Source organism: Aulostomus chinensis, chromosome 3, assembly GCF_037954235.1.
Source record: "Aulostomus chinensis isolate RoL2024-O1b breed Wild chromosome 3, RoL_Achi_v1.0, whole genome shotgun sequence".
In the NCBI taxonomy this organism is placed as follows: Eukaryota; Metazoa; Chordata; class Actinopteri; order Syngnathiformes; family Aulostomidae; genus Aulostomus; species Aulostomus chinensis.
The window spans coordinates 13,532,295-13,555,617 of record NC_141322.1 but is presented as its reverse complement, the minus strand read 5'-3'; the positions used below and the strand labels follow the sequence as shown (position 1 = coordinate 13,555,617).

Genomic DNA, 23,323 nt, shown 5'->3' with positions numbered 1-23,323 from the left:
GGAGGATTACTGACGGCCCTGATAGCATGGAGGTGACATTGTTTTCACCTTGTGCGTGCGTGCGTGCGTGCGTGAAGCCACAACAGAGCTTGAGGGCTTAGTCGAGTCTGTCTGGACCACCACAGCTGTCCACAGTCACAAAACTTGACATATGAGCAATTTAGACTGAAATGAAGGCTGAGCTGATAAAACCAGCGTGGTCCATGAAAGGGAGCTGACAGTGGGGGTCTGAGGAGGGAGAAGGTCCATCGGTCCTCCACCTTACTTCCCTGGCGCACTTTCATGAAGTCTCAAAGCTTTACGTGTGTACTTGCCATCAAAATAAAGTTTGGATTGGATGGACCTTTGAGTACTGAGTCTCTGGTACCACGGTAGTGATGCCCACTGAGTGCTCATGGGTTTCATTCTATTTATTGTGTCAGTGACATCAGTCATAAGGGAAACATTTACACACTGTCTCTTGTTCTGAATGACTTTGAATGAAAAAAGTACTAAATTGAAGCAAAAACACACTCCATGCACGTCTTTCATGAAACGCTTTCACACAAATTTGTTCTCACAAACCGTTAAGGGTATTTTTAAGGCGTTAGCTTAGTCTTACAGACAGGAAAGAAGTCTGACGGCGGTCACATGTAACACCTACATATTTATTGTGTGACAAATGGCCTTCAGACTTGATCTCCTGTCTGAGAATAGATTCAGAGTTTAAAAAAAAGTTGTGTAAGAACAGATTTATCCAAAAGAACATCTTAACAATGTCTCAGCCAGCACTCAGTAGCGTTTACAGCATGTCACACAAGTATAACCCACTTGATTAAAACATTCAAAGAAACGTGTCACGCACATATTACGGAACTTCGTTAAGGGTTTCCAAACGGTCTGCGTGGAACGCCGGCGGTGTGCTTTTGTAACCCTGGTGCCTGGCCGAGAGGGGCGGGTTCAGGATGCTGAGGGCGCCTCTGATTGGCTGCTGTGAGTGGTGAGGAAAGGGACGACAGCGCGCTGCCAGCTGCAGAGAGAACGGACAGAAGAGGGCTGAAGGAACAAAGAACCGCTGCTTCGCATCTCATCCTCCTCTACAGGTTGGAATCATCAGGTCTCCCTTCAGAAAAACAGAGTCCGGCTTATTCTTGTGCTAAAGTAAGTTTGATCTCTCACTTTGAAGAAACTTCAGCCTACTGATGGGCTGCTGTCTTCACATGTGACCATTACTTTCTCAGATAGAATCAAAAAGTTTGGAGGATATGACTTCAATATGATTAATAACACATTACTATTTAACTGAATTTAATTCTGCAAGTAGCAAATTATGTGCTGTTACTTTGCAAGAATTCAAGAATTGCATCTCTCCTGTTTTGCTGTTGACAGTCAATTGAACAACCATCCAGACATCCATGAGGTCTGTTTTCGGTGGATGTGTTGGCTTCAGATAATGCGATGGTTGATTGGTAGTTTTCCAGCAGACAACAATACAGCATCAGTGGCTTTGAGCATCAGAGCAATAAATTCAACATGTGGACTTTTTAATTATCCTGTAAACTTCCTTTGCTACATTTCACTGACAGACAGCTTATTGTTTGGTCTTGTTCTTCTGATACAACATGTTTTCTTATTTCTTTATAAAACATTACAGTTGTTGCAGATGTGGGGAGCAGACTACCGAACCATTCTATCCACTTTACGTTCTAATTATAGGTGTATTGAGTTGATAAGTGTTTATTGCAGGAATGTTTCCTCCCTCCTCTTCCTCTCCTTAAGTATCTCTGGCTTTAATCAACTGCTGTGAAAGAAGTCACACTAAATATTAAAACTAAGTCATGCTGAACATGTTCCTTTCACGGGAAGATAAACCAGATGTTGAACTTGGAGGATCACATGTGATGTCTCACGTAGCCTGAAGATTTAATGGCTGTGTACTGCGGTGTGTGTGCGTGCGTGTGTGTGTGTGTGTGTGTGTGTGTGTGTGTGTGTGTGTGTGTGCATGTGTGTGAGTGAGTGTGTGTGTTCTCTAAGCTCGTCCACAGTGCAGTTTGTTTGGTTGTTACTATGACGTCAACCCCCTGCTCTTTCAACATGCTAAAGGGGGTGGAGGTCTTCCTCCTAGTCTTCAAATGCTTACTTTCACTGTCTTCCTTCCCTCTGTTTTAGTCCAAGAACATTCCTGCAGTGAGGGGGAACTCGGGTCCCTCTGTTGACACTTTCATGGTCTGCCATGAAATATCAGGGCGGAGTCAAGTCTCCCTCTGAACCTCAGTTGTGCAGCCTGCAGGCGTAGATCAGATAAATGAGAGGGGCAGCACCCTCCCTGCAGGAGCCAACATTTGCTCTCCATTAGGCTGTCAGAGAGACGGTGTCGAATTCTTCCCTCAGCAGAACCAATTTCTATCTCACCATTATCAAATTCTGTAGGTCTCTTATTGGTCGGGGACTTTTATTTTTACTGTTCACTTCATACACTGTAAAAAGTGGATTGAGGAGATTATAATTGTGGTTGGGCAGTGGGACGGTAGAGGTCCATGAGCCAAACAAAACCATCCCTACTGAAACAGCTCGCTCACTCAAATTATGGATAAAACTACCACACACCACAAATTACTGTCTGCCTCTGCCGGTCCTCAGATCAGATTCAAACCTCAGTTTAACTCCAAAGCATTGGAAAATGTAAGAGTCTAAATATTCAGAAAGCATAACTCATATCAGTATCTACTAAGTTATTCGAGCAGATGTTTACACTAACGTCTCCTATCTTCCTCTAGATCACGGTCTCTTTTTCCTCCTGCTGCATCATGCTGCACCCAGTCATCATCCTCTTCTTTCTCAACGCTCTGCTGTGCATGTGGGTCCACTGCAATGCCCAGTCAGCCTTCAGCACCCCAATAATACAGCTGCGTCTCGCCGGAGACAAGCGGAAACAGCATGAGGGCCGTGTGGAAGTTTTCTACAATGGCCAATGGGGGACGGTGTGCGATGATGACTTCTCATTCTCTGCTGCTCAAGTGGTATGCAGAGAGCTTGGCTACATAGGTGCTGAGTCCTGGTCGCCCTCAGCCAAGTACGGAAGAGGAGAAGGTAAGAAAACTAGCATGGAGTTAATTATCTGTTGGGTTCCAGGTAGGAACATAAAATTTGGGGGAAACAGGCTTATTTGCCATCCATCCCAGACAAGAAAATAGATACCTTTCCTCCTCTGTGTGTGCAGCAGGAGGCTGAGACCCACAGAGGCCAACCAACCGCTAGTTAGCTTAGCACAATAAATGGTAGTGGGTGGGAAGTGTTTACCGTACTTCTTCCGTGCCAGCTCAGCCTTCAAATGTTCCACCTCTGAGCATTCTGGTTGTGATAGATCAGAATCCCTTACAAAGTCAGCCTTGATTTGTAGCAGCACTGCCCCGAATCACTGCCCCCAGTCAAGAAAGTAGCTCAGAACGTTTATCTGATTCCAATATCTCATTTTTTCATAGTTTTAAGTAGAAAAAAAAGTGGTTATGTTAATGGAGGTATGATAACCCGCCCAGTCTCAACCATTCATTGTGCTAAGCTAACTCACAGTCAACTGATTGCCGTGGGTCTCATTTCCCCACTGCAAGCACAGAGGGGAGAGGGTATCCATCTTCTTGTTTGGGTCTTGGGAGGATGGACAATGAGCTAATTGTTAAATGCTGTGCCCCTTTAACTTGGTATTATCCAAGTAAAAGTCTTCAAAGTTGAACTCAAAGTCACGACTGTTTGTTATCTAAGAACTGAGGTGAAGGTCACAAGGGGCTATTATCAATCACCCAACCACCAGCCAACAGGACAGATGCTGGAAGGCTGTATACGTCCTCCTACAATTCCATATGCTCCATGAGTGAGCTACAGGTTTTCCCCAGTCTGACAGCTTATACCCTCAGGTCCTGTTTTCTCCATTAGACTGAGATGCACCAATCAGCACTGAGCTTGTGAAAGCAACTGGGAACACAGCAGAAGCTCAGCTGCACTTTCTGACTTGTATAAATTCCTGCATTTGCCTTCAAGAGTCCCACTGTCATCATTTACATTTATTAAGTAATCATGCAGAATACTTTAAAAAGATCCGCTAATGCAGTTGTGTGTGCATGCCTCCATTGGCTGTGCAACTATTTGCGCTACCTGTCAACGATGGCTTAAAGATGATGGACTCTTTGACCCACAGCATTTTTAAACAAAGTAGTCAATGTCTAATGGTGACACCCCCCCCCCCCCATCACCAGGTGTAACATTTGTAAGCTGTAATGTTTGGCTTGTACTCATATTACTCAATCTTTAAAAGTATTTCAGAGTTACTTCTTCACTATGATTAAATTCGTCATTGTTGTTTCAAATACTGGCAAAGTATGTGGGACTGGCAAGTGTTAGTCAATCCACCAGTCTGATGCCACATCATTTATTAGCCTTGAAACTGCTCCCTGCTACTCTACTGCCCAGTTAGCTCAGTTGGTGCTGACTAATATAACATTCAGGAAGTCATTTCTTCTTTGCTGCTTTAAAACTGCAGCCAATACAGGAAGTTGCGCTGTGCTTCCTCTGGCAAGTATTGTTTTAGAAGACATAGCCAGTATGTTCCATTAGTCAGATGCAGCTAGCTAGCAGCAGCAGGGTTAGCAATATATATACTTGTTAAACTAATCTCCAGAAAGTGTGTTGAAGTGTTTGTCAAGGTAACTCTTATCAGAGTAAAACAAGCCCACCAATATCAACATGTGGTTGTCAACATTAAATATCACATTTTCAAAACCCTCCTGAAGTCCAAACATCTTCTTTGTTTAGTGCACTTGAATCAGTTCCCGAATCTTCTTGGTGCATTTCACATCAGGCAGGTGGGAGTCCACATTTTCATTTCCGTGAGCCAAACTGTGTAAAGGTGAAACAAACTCCTGTATGGTGCATTTATGGTGAGAATGTGACCTGAAGCAAATCCGACTGAGCTCAGTGTTACTGGATGCAGAGAAAATAGTAGGAAATAGAAAATAGTAGAAATATGGATTTGTCCTGTATTTACTCTCTCTCTCCTGCCCAAGACACACGTGTCCAATTACACGAGCGAACAGATTTCTCTAAAGGGCAAAATGTTCCATCAACTGAATCATGTCAGAGTGAATGAACTCTGAGTGTGAAAACACCACTATATGAACTCACACCTGTTAATGCATGAGCTTGTGTGAAGGACAGCAAGCTGATAAGGTGTGATGTACATACGTTTATCCACCAACACACGTGCTCATCTAATTCTCAGCATTGAGAAGACGAGCGCCACGGCTAAAATGTATGTCTGCCAACAACAGATTGTTGGACTGGTTGGTTTATCTGCTTGGATTCAAAACTGGATTTGATCGTGATCAGTTTCTATCAACCCATCCTGACTCAAATGTTGGGAAACCCCTGAGTCGGGGTGAAACTCCCCAGGGTCTCAGAAAAATTACAAAAAAGCTGGAAGTTGACGTTGCATCCAAAGCTTTTATCACCGTATGAACAAGTGAACGATCTCACAAATATGGAATTGAGGAGGGTTTCTCCTTTGGAATCGGTTGGAAAGTGAGTGTTTTTGAGGCTACACACAAACTGAATGAATGGAAGATTTTTATTTGTGTTCCCTGTTAGTCATGGAGGCATTCTCCATTTCCCGGGATGAGGACTGATGTTTTGGTCGAAGAAGCCACTTAATGTTTTTAAGGAGGACATAATAAGTTGACGGAAATCCCTCCTGGAGGAGGAGTGTTTTTCCTTCAGGATCATTTATTAGATTCACAGCTATTATTCAGAACCTCAGTGTGTTAAAAGAAATCGTAAAAGGTAAATCAATTTTAGGATGAAACTTTCTAGATTCCAGCTGCACAAAATCCATTTAATACAGATGTTGTTAGGAACACCGTGCTCAGTCCAGTTGAGGCTGTGTGGCTGAAAGTGCCAATAAAAGATCAATCTGAAAATAAATGGCTCTTTTTACTTTGGAGAAAGGAAATTAAATTCCCTCAAGACCTACAAATGATAGCTTTGACAAAAATAATCCAGCTGTTCTTCAACTGGCAACAGTGATGATATTTGTTTAGACAAAGGTGTGCTGAGCCCACACCGGTTCTCAAACCTGGAAACTCTGTGGCAACTCCTGCCGTATTTCAATACCAGACTTGGACTCTTACTATGAAAACGGTCCAGGCGTAATCGTCTGCTGCCAAGAAGCAGCAACGTGACATGAAGTCACTTTCTTGGTATGATCAGGATCCTCCTCAGCAACATGTCGGGACTGACAGAGTGACCAGAAGTCCGCTGGTGTTTTCCATCGTTGTAGTCATGCGGTTTTACTTCTTACTGACTCAGACAGTCAGCTGGACAGGTGATGATTCACCACAGCCATGACAACATTTACTGGCCAGGTTTGAGTCGAAAGGATGCATCGGGTCATGTTAGAGAGCAAACACGGCTCCACGTGAGTAGCTTTAGTGTGTGTATGCATGCGTGTGTGTGTGTGTGTGTGTGTGTGTGTATGTGTGTGTGTGTGTTTGTGACCAGACTTCGGTGGAAACACTGAAATAGAAATCAGAAAAAGTGTGATGCGGTTTTGGCTGTCATGTTGCAATTTCAAAACATCCTTTCATTTTTATTTTCATACGGATTAATCCCCTATTTTGGAAAATTACAGGGAATTAAAGATTGTACAGGGTTTTATTTTGGATGATCATTGCAATGGAATCCATAATAGATTTATAAATAAAAAACACAACATATCGTGTTTTAGAATGCATTCAAGGAAAATTCTAGTACATTTCAAACAGATCCTGAATTTCTATGTTTTGAGGGTGGAATGATTGATGGGACGTTTCTGTCAGATACATGACCTTTATTATTATATGACATTTTCAGGGCTGCCCATCTGGCTTTTTTGCTCAGTAAAGGAATGATTCAAACAATTTCAGTTCCTATCAATCATTTCCATCAAAAAATACAATCAGACAATAGGGCCCAGGTTAAAAAATACCAGAACTACAACAGTGAAAATAGAAATCCCTCCGAAAATGAATGTGTTCATTTAAAATCAAGAAAAAAAACCCATCATCATCATCATCATCATCATCATCAAGTGTCCATCTACCTGTGTTTTTCCTCCGTCCATTCCAGGCCATATCTGGCTAGACAACTTGCACTGCTCTGGTAGTGAGAGGAGCCTGGCTCAGTGTCAGTCCAACGGCTTTGGAGTGTCTGACTGCAAACACTCAGAGGATGTCGGGGTGGTGTGCTCCCAGACACGTATTCCAGGATACCAGTTCATCCGGACCTACGGTCATGACGAGGTAGGTCCCCTCAGTGCAGCTTAGGCACAGATGAAGGCATAATTAAACGTGCACATGTGCTTTCCACTGACCGCACAAAGATTCAAGCCTGCACTCATATAAACATAGAACTGTCAACATCACAGAGGGGTCATTTGATCACAGCATCAGTGGCACTCACATGAACCAAACACAGTTCAACTGCGGATCCTGTCCAGATGTGCAGCACAACAAAAACAGGAACAGAGGTCTGGCCTCAAAAAAGAAAAACCTTACCATTGTCCTCTACTGCAAGGAGCTTGGTGTGAATTATTATCTCCACGTCCTTCCAAGTTTCCAGCCTGAGCCAGACAGCTGGGCTGGGGTGATGTCTGCCTGTCTGTGTGCCTCAACAATATGCTGCATGAAAAAACATTCATTCGTTAAGTCATTCGGTTATGAAACGATAAAAAATTACAAAAAAAAAACAAAAAACCCATCCATTTCCTTCCCACTTGGTGTCTTGATTGCTTGTTGTTATAACTTGAACTTATGGAGTGTCATCACATACACACAAACGCTTGAAACCACTAAATGACTGGCTACTTTCACCAATCTGTTGGAGCGAACAACAAGACTGCTGTGCAAATGCATTCAGCATAAAACGTAGTATTATGACAACCTACAGTCACACAGCACAGAGGGGGAACTGAGGACAACTCTCTACTAGCTTGTTTAGAGAGGAAGTCGCGCACATAGGGTTTTATTTGCTGATGAATACTCGTAAACATTTAAATATGACAAAAGAAATAAGCAGACACATAAAGTAAAATTTGAATGTGGTTGTTCTGGGTTGTTGTAGATGCAATATTGTGGACTCTGTGCAGGGTGAATTGCTCCTCATGTACATATGAAAGGCTCAATCCAAGCTAATAGTAGCACAACCTTTCTTATTTTTAGATGATTGTACACTCATAAAAAATAGATAAAATTGTCATATTCAACAGATGCTAAACACTGTCCCTTTAAATACTGTTTAATTCCCTACTAATAAGCATATGAAGCGGAGCGTATGAACAGCTTGCAGCTCCAGCGTTTGTCATCGGCATGATGGATCTAACTGGAATTGAAAAGATGGCTAACAGGGAAATTAGCATTTCTGTAGAAAATGAGACGTCAGTTTTTCTGGTTAAGTCATCTTCTGTTGCACTAGACAAGTGAGATAATGACTTTGTCAGACCCTTATTAGTCTACCCACACCCTTACCCCCACTCAGCACCATTGGGGACTTGGATGATTCACACTCTCTTAGAGGGGAAAACCATCCTGTGCGGTTGCAGGGAGCGTCTCCACACCAGATGGAAAGCCAGCGTGGGCTTGTGGACGTGACGGGAGGAAGGGAGGCAGAGAAATCCTTCAGCTGTTATGAAAAGTTTTCTAAAGACACAGCCACAGAGGGTTTCCCTATTAAAACCAGATGGAGAGAGATGAAGCCACACAGTTTTTGGCAGAGCAATTATGAACTGCATTCATAGTAGAGTGTCGCTTGTCATCCTGCAGTAGGTGTGGATTAGTCGGTTCAACGGGATTAACTGCCAGAGTAGAAGAGCCAGGAGTGTGACTGAGGTTTTTATTTGATTTTATTGGAACATGTCAGAGTATCTGAAAAATATGATTTGGAGAAGGAGGTTGTGTTTCTACTTTGATTCTTACATCTGTCTACCGAGATTTGAGACAAATAAAGCAGTGAAATGTTCTCTGTCCTCCTTTACTTTGAACTGAAAATTTGAGATGTGCTGCCTTTCTTACATTTCTCAAATATCTGAATTATTCTTTCTGACTAGAGATCAGAGGCAGAAAAAAGACAGACTGGAAGGTTTACTGATGGACTATGTTGCTCATCAAAAATGACCTTACTGCTAATGGACGTGTCGTATGCAACACCCGTTTGTTCCATATTTGTCCTGTTTATTTGGGGTCTCTGGGGCGTTACTGCAGTCCCCCCACCCTGTAAATATTTCCTTGGACTGTTTCAAGCCTTTCATGTTGGAGCAGAAAGGAATGGGAAAAGGTGTAGCAGCAGCTCTTTAAGCATGATGGAGCTGACGTCAGCAACGGTCAGCAAAGCCCCTTCAGTGCCTGAATCCACAGCATGAATCAACATGTTGTGCTCAGTCTGGAAAGTTCAAACACACCTTGTGTGTATGAAAGTCAAAGCAGAGGTCAGTTTGAGCAGGAAGAAGTTATTTTCGCTTTCTTGTAAATGCTGCAGAGCTTTAAAAAGATATGTGTCCAACCGCTGTGCTGTATCAGGTGTGATCATCTTCACTTTCAGCTTGGTGTTTCATGTAGTTTTACTGATCCGTCTGCAAATTTGAACTGCAGTATATTTTACTATGAGGAAAGGTGTTTTGAAGATCAATCCACTGGACACTGAGGTACGAAAGGAAGGGAGTGAGGAGGAGCTCATAGCAGTTTTGTCAAAGATGAACAAATGAGCTTGTAGGAGGATGGGATGGATGCAGGTAATGGTTGAAAACTGTGCTTGTCAACCCAGGCAAAATATTAAAAAAAAAATCTGATATGATTAATATTATTGATTGTGTGAGAACATAACTGGGCTTGCACTTGAAAACTAACAAAAATTGCGTAAACTTCAAAATCTATAAAACCAGTTCTTCAACTAAATCCTGCAAAGCTATATGAAGTACTACTGTTGTATTTCGACATCATCATTACCTCGGAAATATGTTTTTCTTCAAGATTTTTTAAGCCTAAAATACACATGTTGGCGGTGAAGTTATTTCAGTAAATTTTTAAAATACGGGCCATAAATATGCCCTCCATGGGCGAAAAAAGAAATCTAGAGCGGACAGGAACGGGGGTCACGGACCGCTGGTTGAATGAACCTTCCTACCTTCCTCCAAGCACCAAGTTGCACCAAACAACAATTATTTTGTGATGATACACGTTGAGACGCCTTCACTGTGTGCTGTATTGGAATATGTGACATAAGACTATAACATCTCAGTGCGGCATCGACCACAAAATCACAGCCTCACGAAAGCATCAGTCTGTCATTCATGAAAACAGCAGCTTCCACGAGCATGAGTTGCTCTTCTGTAGAGTTCTGAAGAGGTGCTAGCGTTCTCGGGGTGTCCTAACTCATGTCAGATCTGCCGTTTAACCTTTGACCTCCCTGACTAACGCTCCACTGAAGTCATGTCTGTCTTGAATGTTGATCTGACCTCCAATAAAAAGTGCTTCTCAGCCAGTTGTGCAAGAACCAAACAAATGAATCACAACTGTGAATTAAGCTGATTACTTTAACATGCAGCTTCTAATGCCCCACACGGCTGCAGTTCCTTAGAGTACCAGATGTCTGCATGACTAAGGGTTTTATTTTTTTTTAATTGAGGACTTATTCTTTAATCTGTCCTTATGAAATGTGCTTGATTTATGAGCATGTTTGTGTCTCAGTCTCAGCAGGAGGGATTATGTCTGTCAACAGGAACCGTTGTTTATCACTTGTCAGAGAGGAAATGGCTCTCTGCACATGTAACATTGTCGCTAAGGTCTGTGCTGGATATTAATTAGTACCAAAATAAAGGCACCAACTGAAATACTTCAGTACTACGTTGTAAGTACAAATTCATCGATGTACCTAGTTTTACCTGATAGTTCAAAGTACATGATAGAAAGAGAGAGACCCTATGATGTCATCCTGCAACAGGTTCAAGTCTGGTTAAACTCATCAAAACTTGAAAAGAAAGCAAAACAACAACGATCTCTCCAATATTTGGAATGAGAAATGCAAACTTGACCATGAAAGAGACGTAACATGAGGAAACAGCCGGTCCGACACGAAATACATCCAAAAAATGAAGGGCAAATAAAATCAAAGTGAAATTATTTTGATAAGCCTTCCCGATGTCGGGAAGCAAAAATGTGGCCCTGAATTTGCCGTAACTTCTACAATATCTAGAACTGGAATAAAAATGCTAAAGAATCAGGATGAAAAAAAAAAAGATATTTTTGCCATATGGCCCCTGCATTAAGTAAAGGCAACATTACTGAGAAAATGAGAAGTTAGAACTTAGAAATTTTTCTTTTCTATGACAGAGAATCTTTTTTTTTTTTTTTTTATCGGAACCCCGTTAAGTTTCATAGGATTTCCAGACATTTTGGGGGAACAGTAATGGAGTATGAGTGGTACCAGTGTTGTCCTGTGTTATCGTTGTGTAATATTTTGCCCCCCTGCAGATGAGAGTTTTTATAAATCTCTCCTCCACATCTTGTTCTTATGTGTTTATAAAATTCCTCTAATAAAGAAAGTCATTAGGGGATAAAAAAAAAAACCCACACACACTGGATTTTGGGGGATTTCCCACAAAGAGGTGAGGTGAGTTCACCCTCTTGAGAGAAAATGAGCAGCAAACACTGCGGCCTCGTACATCCGAAGAGCAGTGGAAATAGAATGTAGCAGTAAAAAGACTCCCCATTTTTTTACACGTCTAAAAAGGGTAAAGGTTTCACTCTTTGGGTGTAACAGAGTCTTCTTGAGAATTCCACTTCCTCACATTCTCCACTGTACGACAAAAGGAAACATGAGCCAAAGTTGGATTCCAACCTGATGTATGTGGGAGGCTCGTGAGGAGGAGGGTAATCGAAGGGAGAAAAGGTTGATGCGTGTCAGTTAGAGGAGAGCAGGAGAGAGAGGCAGACTCATCTACCACATGTTCAACAGCTGTATCCCATGGTGGCCATAAGTCCAGTGTTGGTCATGCAAACCTGCACTTTGTGCTTCAGACGTTGGCTTGACTTGTGCACGGTGCACGTGTACTATAAGCCCAAAGACCAACAGGTTTAGATATGGCGCCGTATCGGGTAGCAGAGGCTTATGTAATGCTTTTTGAGAGAATTTAACATTCTTATTAGAGCAGAATCCATGCGTTGATAAATGTCTTTGATGCTTTGGTAACATTATTTTGTTTAATTGATCTGAACCACCCAGTAAGAGAATTTAATGCTAAGCTAACAATCTGTAAAACATGACCAAAGCGTTCCTTAAAGCCCTGAGTATGTGCAGCTGTTTGAATATTGACCAGGAGGATCCACCGGTGTTAATGGGGATTTATACACAGTCGTAGATCTGTATATAAAGCCCTGCTGTAAAGCTATTATCATGTTGTGAGTCTGTCACAAAACTCAGCAAGTGTGTAGTATATTTGATAATGTAGTAATGACCTCTGAGTACCAGGCCTGTGCTGTAGCGCATCTTCCATTCCAGTTTCTCCCTAAGAACTTTTCATTAAGTCAATATTGCTCATGTTTGCGCTATTTGACGCTACAGGGGCATTTTTGTCTCCCTCTTCTGGCAGTGGCAATGACTACGCCTATCGGTTGACAGTTATGTCACCACCTCCATCGTAGGCTCCTCTGTTGATCCGGTTACGTTTGTGAGAAATGTTTGGAGCTTCCCATAATCTCTGCAAAATGACACTTTTCACTATCTCAGTTGGTCTGATAACACTTGGAAATTCCAGAAGAAGTTTACTTACTTATCACCATTCAAATTAGCTGAGTGCTAACAGAAATTAGCCTGCTTCTTCTGCATGATAGCTTTAAAAATTGCTGTCACTTTTATAGAGGAAGAACATTTTTACATTTCTATTTGTTCATCTTGAGTCAGTCTCAAGTCTCAGTCTGCAAGGTTTGCATATTCATTGGAAATTTGATTTGTTAAATTATACATTTTAGTCAATTTAATCTTTTTTTCACATATGTGAGGATGATCTTTAGATCAGTGATCGTCTCTCAAGTATGTTTGCTGCTAGTTTGCAATGGTGCCTTTTTATCATTTCCCTCTGTTGAGCAACAGAAAGTCAACAAATTGACTGACTTTGCTGCTGGTGAGATTTAATCGTAAGATATTCTCTAATTTATCCATCCATCCATCCATTTTCTTCCGCTTATCCTGTAAGGGTTGCGGGGGGGGGGGGGGGGGTCGAACCTATCCCAGCAGCCTTCAGGTGAGAGGCAGGGTTCACCCTGGACAGGTCACCAGTCCATCACAGGACCAACACATAGAGACAGACAACCATTCACACTCACAGTCACACCTACGGTCAATTTAGAGTATCAATCAGCCTCGTCCTCTCTTGATGTCTTTGGACTGTGGGAGGAAGCTGGAGTACCAGAGAGAACCCACACAGGAACAGGGAGAACATGGAGACTTTCCACACAGAAAGATCCTGTGCTGGAGCCGGGGTTCAAACTCAAAACCTTCTTGCTGTGAGGCGACAGTGCGAGCCACTGCACCACCATGCTGCCTCTCTAATCAATCCGTGTAACTTATTTTGTTAAAGTGTTTCTTTTTAAATCAAGAAACTACAGTCCTACACCAGCACAGCTTAAATAAACTGGATTATGTTAGAGTTATTTTAAGTCAATGTGATGAGCCTAAATATGTTACATTAGCTAATTATTCACATGTGCATTGATTTATACCAATATTTTGTCTTCTAAAAGGCTCATTTTCCTTTTTGCAAGCACAATAGAAGCATATCATTATAATGGATATTCCAGATGTTTTACACACACACACACACACACACACACACACACACACACAAACACACACACACACACACACACACACACACACACACACACACACACACACACACACACACACACACTCCGCTGTCACATCAGCCAGCCGTACTGGGAGCCAGTGAGGTAGAAAGTGGGCTGTAGGTGAAAGAACGATTCTGTTTTCTGTCTTTCATCTAAACTGCAGCTTGATAATCATTCATACTTGCCATGCATGTATAGCAAGTAAGGTGGGGTGTGCGTGCGTGTGTGTGCTTGTGTGGGAGGGGGTGGGAAGGGGTGTGTGGGTGTGTGGGGCACGTGTAGATAAACGTGAGCTCTGGCGAGAAAGCTGAATAAAGCGGAAGAAATGCATGGCAGTGGAAGTCTTAGTCAGACTGGCTAGACTACAGTCTCATGTTCACACATCTCTGGACGAGGGGGGGCAGAAAAACACTGTCTGCTCTCCAGTTGGAAACATTTTGGAGCTGGTCAAAGCTCACTGCAGTAGCGCCGAACAGCTGAATGAAGTGACCACATACAAACTATGACTTCATCTGAAGAGAAAATTAGTATTTTTGGAATTCTTGAGCAGACCAGAGAGTCAAGAGGAGACATCTTGTCCAGAAAGGATTCCCAACATGATGCGAGCTCATTACAAATGTTGCGGTTTCACACATTTAGACTAATGCCAACATAGCTGATGTTATCCAGGCATATCAATGTATTTCTGATCATGCAAGGCGTCCATTTTAATCATGAGTAATTTTTTCTTTTCAGGATTTTTCCTGCATTTCTTCATACATGAGTGCTGAAGATGGTCCTTGTGTGTAGATCTGGGCCTTGGCCAATCAGGATCATGCTGAGTTTATGTCTGGTGGTCTGGGTTTCAGGGCGGAAACGCCTCGACTGGTCCCAGCTGTGCGTATCTGTCCTCCTGTCTTTAGCCTCATGGTTCAGACAACCAGTTTCGTCCCTCCGAGCCAAAAGAAACACGGGTGAAACCGTCTCATTGCCCCTCACTGAACCCCCCTATACTCCCTCTGTCTTTTTTGGGTTTCACTTTGATTACTCACAATATCCGTTTATTTTGTGGTCTTTGTCTGCTGAGCTTAAAAGTTTATTTTGTTGTTGTGTATTCTGTTTGTGTAACGGGCAATTTGTAGTTGTGCTGTTTGCTGACAGAACTCACTCAGTCATGCCATGGCCAGCAGGAATCTCCTCGTGAAAGAGAGGCTTTAACCTCTGTAGCTGTGGTGGTGCAGCGGTCACCAGGAGGACCGGGGTCACTGTTGAGCCAGTCTGACTCAGTTCTGGCTCCTCCTGAAGCCTCAAACATTCCCTCGGGCTGACGGCATTTCAGGAAACCACCCTGTGGGCAAACGTTTAGTATTTCTGGGAGATGTGCCTGGATGTTGGTGTTTCTTCACAGTTAAATAAGCTGGCTGTTACAAAATTACTGAGCTCAGCATTCGCATTCCACAGAGCAGCTCTGAGTTTGGCTCGCCGCGGCAGCCGCCGTGCAACCAGGAACCAACCGGGCTCAAGAACAATGGCAGTAATTAGCTGGTTGTTTTCCCACATAGGCTGGAGGTCAAAGGGCACCATTCCTTCCTAATTTAGAGGTCTCCAGGATACCGGATGCTAACTGAAGATGGTGACCCTCTGGTCTGACCAACTAGCTTTACTGCCCTTCATAGTGGTCTGGAGACCACCCGCAGACTCAAGCTGAACTCTCTCTCTGTCTTAAGGCTCCTTTGTGATTTGGATTTGTTTCAGCATGTTGTGCTTCACTTATTTCTGTTTTCTAGCATCCGAGATGGTAGATCTAGTATCTGTGATGCTACGTGAGAAGTCTTTTCTAGACGTGTGAGCTGCTTCAGAAAGATTCTTCTTGAGGAAGGATTTGATTTCACGTGTCCTTAGAGAAGCTTTGACTCTAATGAAGCTTCTTTTGGTCTGGGAATCACCTTCACCAGATTTTGCTTGACCTGCGCTGCCACGTAATAAATGTTGTCCCCGCTGGCTCTCAACATCTTTGCTCTAAACTCTCATGGATGCAGCAAAGATGGAGGAAAAATTCCAGGCATTCACTCAAGCAGCCTCTTGGCAACACGAAACAAGTTTGAACAAAGAGTTCTCCTTCAGATTTTTCAACTTGACTCGTTCTATGTTGGGGTTCATACTTTGCAGTTATGACGAATATCCTTGCTGCTTCATAAACACTTCACATTCCTCCCTGACACACGGACTGTGTTGTATTTATAATATATCATGGAGAACAGGACAGCTGGAGTCCAGAGCACAAATCATATCAGTGACATCCAACATGTAACATGTAACATGTGACGTGTCTCCTGAGTATACAGGTTTTTTTTTGAGTAATTAGGTAACTGCGTTTTGACCACTCCCTTTAAGCCCTGAGCTGATGCCCACTTTATTTTAGGTGGTTTTTCATAGATTTTTGAAAATTATTCAATGAAGAGATGAGCAAACACAAACCATTTAACACAGAAGCAAAAGGTCGAAACCTTTTTTTTCGTCGGAGTTCTTTTTCGTGTCTCTCGGGAAGCAATTTCAGAAAACTTTTCAAGAAAACCCTCAGGTTTAGGAGGTGGTTTACAAAAATAACAAAGGTTTTTTTGTTTTTTTTTTAATCTAAAAACAGCAACAAGAGTATTGGCAGTTGAGTTCCAGTTCCAGTGTATGATTTAGAGGGAATAAAAAAAAAAAAGACAATAGAGCTGAGAAGGAAGGCAGAAACCATTGTCTCTGAAATCCCTATGGACTCCAAATGTTTGGCATTTCAGCTTGTAGCGTGTAGTCCTTGAAGCGCTGCTGTTTCCAGGGATTAACTGGCTTTATGAAACGGGAGAAACCATAGACTTTGTCATTGGGCTCTTTCTATTTATGTATTTTTACGCGGATGTTGAAATACGTCTTTCAAAAAGTTGATGGGAATGTCAGAATTTTTTTTTTTTTAACCAAAATACACTACAGTTGCTTGAGGTGTTTTGTTTTGGGTTTTTTGGGGGGGGGGGGTTCTTTTTGCAATTTCTACTTTTTTTTTACTGAGAGCTCTACAGCGCTAAACCTTTTCCTTGAGTTTTTTTGACGTTTCAGAGATTAGCTTTATAATTGCTGCAACAAATAGAGGGAACCGTGCGTCACAGGATTTTTTTCTGCCAATAATCTTTCAGTCTGTCACTTTCTTTAGTCTTTTGTACATTCTCCTAATTGGACGTGGCAAGAGCTCCCCAAGAGAGATCAGCAACCAAATAGTAGTACAAAATAATGGAATTAAATTATCTGAGCTAATAGGACAAAGCTAAAATGAACACAGAAAATGAATTCAGTCTGATTGGTGTTAGTCACTTGTATTGGTTGATATTCAGGACTGTGATGGAGTGTCTCTCCTGTGTATTTTCAGGCTGTAACGGTGCAAGTGGAGGATGTGAGGATCAGGGCCACGTACTCCCACAGGAAGAGGATTCCCATCACCGAGGGCTTCTTGGAGGTGAAAGACGGAGGCAAGTGGAGGCAGATCTGTAACGAGGACTGGACAATGATGAACACCAGGGTCATCTGTGGCATGTACGGTTTCCCCGGAGAGAAACGTTTTAACGACCGACCCTACAAGTGAGTAACGGTGCCGGAACGTGAGAGATTAAATAAGGCCCGAAGGTTAATTATCTTTTGGTATTCGAAACATTGTTGTGTCAGGTTTTTATGTATACAGACACTTTTTATGTTCAAATATCACATTTCCTGTAGGTGTTTTCAGGAATGTTGGACCATACAAACTGATGTTAGGCTATAACCACGTTTGTTTATGCTACTCATCACTCAACCCTTCATCCATTTTCCACACTGAGACTAAGCAGACTCGGGCCTGGAGATTCTTGACTCAAAGCCAAACACTGCGACAGGAAGTTTTAGCAGATGAGGGATGAGCCTTGCTGGGAAACTGAGTGCGATCCTCTGTGAAACAGTGGCTGCAACTAATTGTTTCCCTCTGTGAGTGTTAACACGCTGACATTCTCAAATGTCATCAGTGAATATTTGACTTAAAGCACGTGCAGTTATTTCCTTGAATGCTTTGTTGCCTGTTCATTTTCATGTGTTTAAAAGGAAGTCCAAAAGGAATCAGCACGTGGGTATAACCGCGACAGAGGCTCCTGATTTAAGACCCAGCTCGATCATTTTGTCCTTTCCGTCTTCACATTTACAACTGGTTTCCGAGGGAGAGGAAGGAGAAGTGTCTGTATCCAATCACTACAGACAGAAGTATCCACCTGGATTCAGCTTGAATTAAAGTGTTTTTTCGAGGATTTAAGAGAAGACAGAACAAAGTAGAAACAAACAAGGATGTTGGATGACAGTGAGAGGACACAGCATACAGCTTGACAATGTGTTAGTGGCACTGAGCGGACAGTTGGGAGTTTTTTCCAACCCAGAAACTGCTGTTTCATGTCATGTTGCTAATGGGGGGGAATTCAAAGGTCTGCACCGCAAAATGTTTCTCCTCTCAGCAGCTCAGCCCGCAGTAAATGCATGTAGTGACCTTCAATATGACCTTTTATGACCTGTAATCATTCAGTAATCCAATTCTTTCACAAAATGCATGCCTGCCTTAAATGACATATTTAGTTGATTTCATTTTGAAACACAAGTGTCATCTTTCACAATATCCAAAATGACTCCCAGAACAGCAATCCAACCACATGAAATCAGGAGTACACGGAAATACATTTATTTATAACTGCTTCTAGGAATACTTGTGTAATGTGGGTAGATCTGCTCAACACCAAAGCTAAGACATATACCTACAAGATGGCTAGAATAATAGTCACTTTGATTTTTTTTTTTCAATTCTGTTTTATAACGGTGGACTGATCTGAACTAATCTTACAGATGTCGCAACAAGATACATCAAACAAGTGATCAAAACGTTTTAATGACCGTGTGGTTTCTCAGGGCAAGATGCAGCTGCAGCGCCACATGAGCGTCTGTCTTTTCAATGAAACAGCAACAGCTTTTACCAATCCAGCCAAAACACACCAACAAAATTAAAAACCCTCAATCAAACATCTTCAGATTTCACAAACCACTGATGTCTATTGAGGTCAAACCGACTTGAAGCCTGTAAGCGGAATGCTGATCAGCAGAAGGCTGAGGAAGAGTTGTGCACTCTTCATCAGTGTAGCACACAGGTGCTGTTGTAAAATACTTCACAGCGTTTACCTTCTAAATCAGATCTTTAGTTTGAAGTTTTCTCACAGATGGAGAGAAATGCGTCACACTCGTTGTTGTGGTGTAGAGAAGATAGTCAGTGTCCCACCCGCACCTGAAGGGGGGACTTCTCAAAACAACTTTAAGCTTTCAACAGCTTGAACATTCGGCGGTGATGAAACAAAACATACCTTCGAGGGGAGGTGTTGACTGAGATGGATGTACTGATAGAAGTATGAACTGGTAGAAGATGAACATTTATAAACTTGGAGAGCACATAAAAACCCCAAAGGTGAACAAAGACAGCTGGTTTTAGCAGATGTGGTTGGTTCTTCCTTCACCCATGCTACACCTCTCCTCTCAGTTTGGTGAAATAGGCCTCACGGTTTTTGCGTAATTCTGATTACAGTCAAAGAAACACCACTGAAACATGAACAGATTACTTAGATTAGATTATGACATGAAGGAATCTAATGCCAGTCTGTCTGTCCGCTCCCTCAGGTTGCTAGCCAAGCGTCGTAAGAAGAACTTCTGGGGATTCTCTATCAACTGCTCAGGCAACGAGTCTGACTTGTCCGAGTGTAAACTGGGCCGAGAGGTGGAGCTGAAGGGCAACAGCACCTGTGCGAAGGGCATGCCTGTAGTGGTCAGCTGTGTTCCCGGACGTGCCTTCGCTCCCAGCGTCAGCGTTGGCTTCAGGAAGGCCTACAGGGTGGAGGTGGGTCAGATGTGGTCCAAGGCTACCTCTGCTGTCTCGCAACAAGTCAGACCTCAGTGTCAGTCTTGGCTTTCCCTCCTTGGTCTGGGTTTAGCTCCGTTTCCTGCTACACAGAAAATGAATCTCAGTCCTGCCAGTCTAGTTGAACAAAGCTGTAGCCTGAAGCTCCCAGGAATCAAATCATTTTCAGAAAACCTTTCACTGCATACAATTATCACAGCTTAGTTTTAGCAGGGGTCTGTGAGGTCTGGACTATCTTCACACCAAACAAATTGCAAATTGGTTAAGCACACCAAAGGTACCTCAAATCTTCTTGGAGGTACATGCAAATATTAGTTGTAAAAAAAAATGCTGAGGGATAGAATTTTTACTGCAACATATTTCTCAAAAATCTAATGATCCACAAAAATAGTCTGCACTTCATGTAGTGAAGAGGAGGGTTGTTTAAGGTCAATTATTTCCGTAGATTTAGTTGGTTTTGAACAGAATCAGATGTGTGGAAAAAATGAGTCGTTCCAATCACAGACTGAATGAAAGGAGTGGATGTAGCCAGTGTGACATCACCCACTGGTTTATGGAGCTGGAGAGAAGCGAGGGCTGGATTAGACCCTGCCTTATCATCTCTAATTGGGACCATAATATCCTAAATTAACATCATGCTGCTTTTAAGAATTCCTGAAACTACACATTAGAAACTCGTTAGGAAAAATCTTTGTGGACTGATAAATCAAGTGAGAGGCAGGATGTGTTGGGTTTTGACCTTCAAGGCCACTGTTACAGCATCATTTTGCATTCAGTGATGGCGCTCCCTGCTGGCCAGTAGAAAGACTGCACATATTGGCTTCAATCCTAGGATCCAAAGGCTTTGTCTTCTCTGTTATACAGTCCTTGTTTCGAGTAAGGAAGGAAAGAGCGTGATCCCATCTGGAGGAGTGGGTGTTTCTCTGTGTGGGGGAGCAACTGTAAACTGAAAAATATCTACAGTAAAGCAGTTAATGGATTCCAGTTCGCCCATATTAGTCTGCAGCTGAAACTTGATACACATAAGGACTGCTTGTAAATTTCAACTAATTGTACATGAATTTAAAGGAAATGTATAAATGTTAGGAGCTAATAGTAAAAACAGTCTTGACTGTGTCCATAAAAGTCTATTGTATTAATTAATGGCAGCGATCAGACGCTGAATAACAACACTTCCTGCACAAGTGGCTCTTCAGTCGAACATCTGGAAACAGTTAAGTGGATAAGCCCTTAACATCTGTCATGCATAGACAAATTATCAACATTCCTTGTCTGTGTTTATTGTTTGTTTATTTAGTTTATTGCCAAGGAAACAGGTTTTTTTTTCTTTCTATGGAAATCAGATCCCATAAAACCCAGTGCATCAATGTTATACAATCAGCTGATGTTTTATCAGCATCTCTTTACAGCTTTATTTTAAACACGTAACTGTTGAGCTCCTTCCTGTCTGACCTGAGTGAATTGAAGGGTTTATTCAGGATGTGCAGCACGAGCATCAGTGACTACTGGAGTTGTTGATGGTGGTATTGCTTTTTCGGCATTTTCATTTCTACAGCAACCCCTGGTGCGACTAAAGGGCGGAGCCATGATAGGAGAGGGTCGAGTGGAGGTTTTGAAGAACGGCGTGTGGGGGACGGTGTGCGACGACAACTGGAACATCCGAGCCGCCACCGTAGTGTGTAGGGAGCTGGGATTCGGCAGCGCTAAAGAAGCCATGACCGGCGCCAGACTGGGACAAGGTAACGTGCAACCAATCCGTCAGTCCATAATACACAGGTAGAATTGAACTGTGGAAGGATAAAGTTTGTGTGGCCGATGTTATCAGAACTGATTGACAGGAGCCTGTTGACGTCATCAGAGGTGGCCTGAAGTATGGCTACGTGCTGATTGGTGCATGTGACATCAATGTCTAATGAGCCAAGCCCACAAATCAGGGAGGACTGAAATTTCTCATGACCATACTTTTATGTTTTAAATTGTGATGAAACCTAAAATGCATTTATAGCAATTTTAGATTAAATCCCAAGTAAGAATATGCATCAAAAAATGTAACCTTATTTTCTCTTTCTATAAAACAAAATGTGACTCATGCTTACGTAGGCTTGAACCAACTGATTTCAGCCAGTCGAGTGACAGCAAGCAATCTTGGTCTTTCAGCAGCAACACAGTAACATCGGTGTGTAGTCTGGTGTTCGACACCTCAGATCTTATCCCTAAAATCCAGATCCATGTCCCCATCAAACCTATCCTGACTCTCTTGGAAATTCACACAATAGAGAAGCTCGGCAAACTCAAAAGCGCTGTTTCATCTTGAAATTTTAAACGGAATTGAACAGCATTTAAAGCTTTTTTTTTTCATTTTATTTTACTATTTGGATAATCCTCCAATCCACTTTTTTTTGCGTGGGACCCCATCATTCATTCATTGAAATGAAATGAAAATGCAATTCATGTTATGATTGTTTTGTTTTTTTCACACCACAAACACAGGAGTGTAATAACTCTTCCTCAAATGTAGGGACTGTCTCACCGTGGCATTTACAGCAGGATCACTAAACAGGACCCTAACGTGCATTCCCACGTTATCTTCCATGTACAAATATATACAAAACGTGGCAAATGTTTCATATAATATATAACCATGTTCACTTGTGTAACAGTAAGCCCTGTGAGACCGCTCTCAGCTTTCTGCTGTTTTGAGTTTTTGTTTTTTTTAAGACTTACATCACCTGGTCTCAGATGTCTTTATGAAATCGTTTTGTGGAAAAAGTGTTTTTTTTTTTCTTCTTCTTCTTCTTTTTCTACTGGGGATCATACAAAGTTACTCTAGTGGAATGAAAATACAGAGCTGGAAATAATTATGATAGGCTCCTTTTTAAAGGAGAACAGACATCCAGCTGGGAAAACGAAAATGTTGAGTGAAACCAAAGAGCTGCACCTCCACCTTATCTGTGGCCTCGGTACCACCACCTGTTTTTGTCTCACTTAGTCAGTCTAGACCCTCAGTCAGCATGTAGGCAGCTCAGGTCAAACAGAAAAGAGGCTTCAGGGAACATATAGAGGTAGGACTACCAGCTTTAGACCTCGTCCTAGAATCTGATCCTGCGAAATGCAATTCACCACAGACTTATAAGAATCATATGTGCCTTGGAACAGTCGTCTTCTACATGATCCTCACTGCAAAACAGACGAGTGCACAAAATGTTCCAGCAAAGAAAAACAGCCTTTATGGGTTTCAGAAGAGGAATTCTTTGTTGGAGAGAGTACAAGGTTATTAAAGAGCTGACCGCTGGATCTGAAAATGGCGCCACACACAGATTGTAGACTTGAAGTAGCGGATGATGTTTGTTTTCAGAAGTCAGTGGAGTAGATGAAAAATGACTGAAAATTAAAATGAGTGTGATTTCTACGGGGGACTATGCTTGTGCCTCTCATGTGAAATCAGAGAATATTGAATTCCATGAATGTAATTTGTGGACTAGCAGAGTTTTGTTAG

At 42.2% G+C, this 23,323-nt stretch overlaps 1 protein-coding gene across 1 annotated transcript in view; it reads left to right on the top strand.

Moving 5' to 3' along the window:
- Nucleotides 1-1,029: 1,029 nt before the first annotated feature.
- Nucleotides 1,030-23,323, top strand: part of loxl2a (lysyl oxidase-like 2a) — a 29,730-nt gene continuing 7,436 nt past the window's right edge. Inside the window, exons 1-6 of the mRNA XM_086198802.1 lie at nt 1,030-1,140; nt 2,757-3,069; nt 7,132-7,304; nt 17,287-17,495; nt 19,590-19,806; nt 21,383-21,566. Coding sequence (XP_086054928.1) covers nt 2,787-3,069; nt 7,132-7,304; nt 17,287-17,495; nt 19,590-19,806; nt 21,383-21,566 — 1,066 coding nt within the window. The 5' untranslated portion in view covers nt 1,030-1,140; nt 2,757-2,786. The remainder of the gene's footprint in view (nt 1,141-2,756; nt 3,070-7,131; nt 7,305-17,286; nt 17,496-19,589; nt 19,807-21,382; nt 21,567-23,323) is intronic.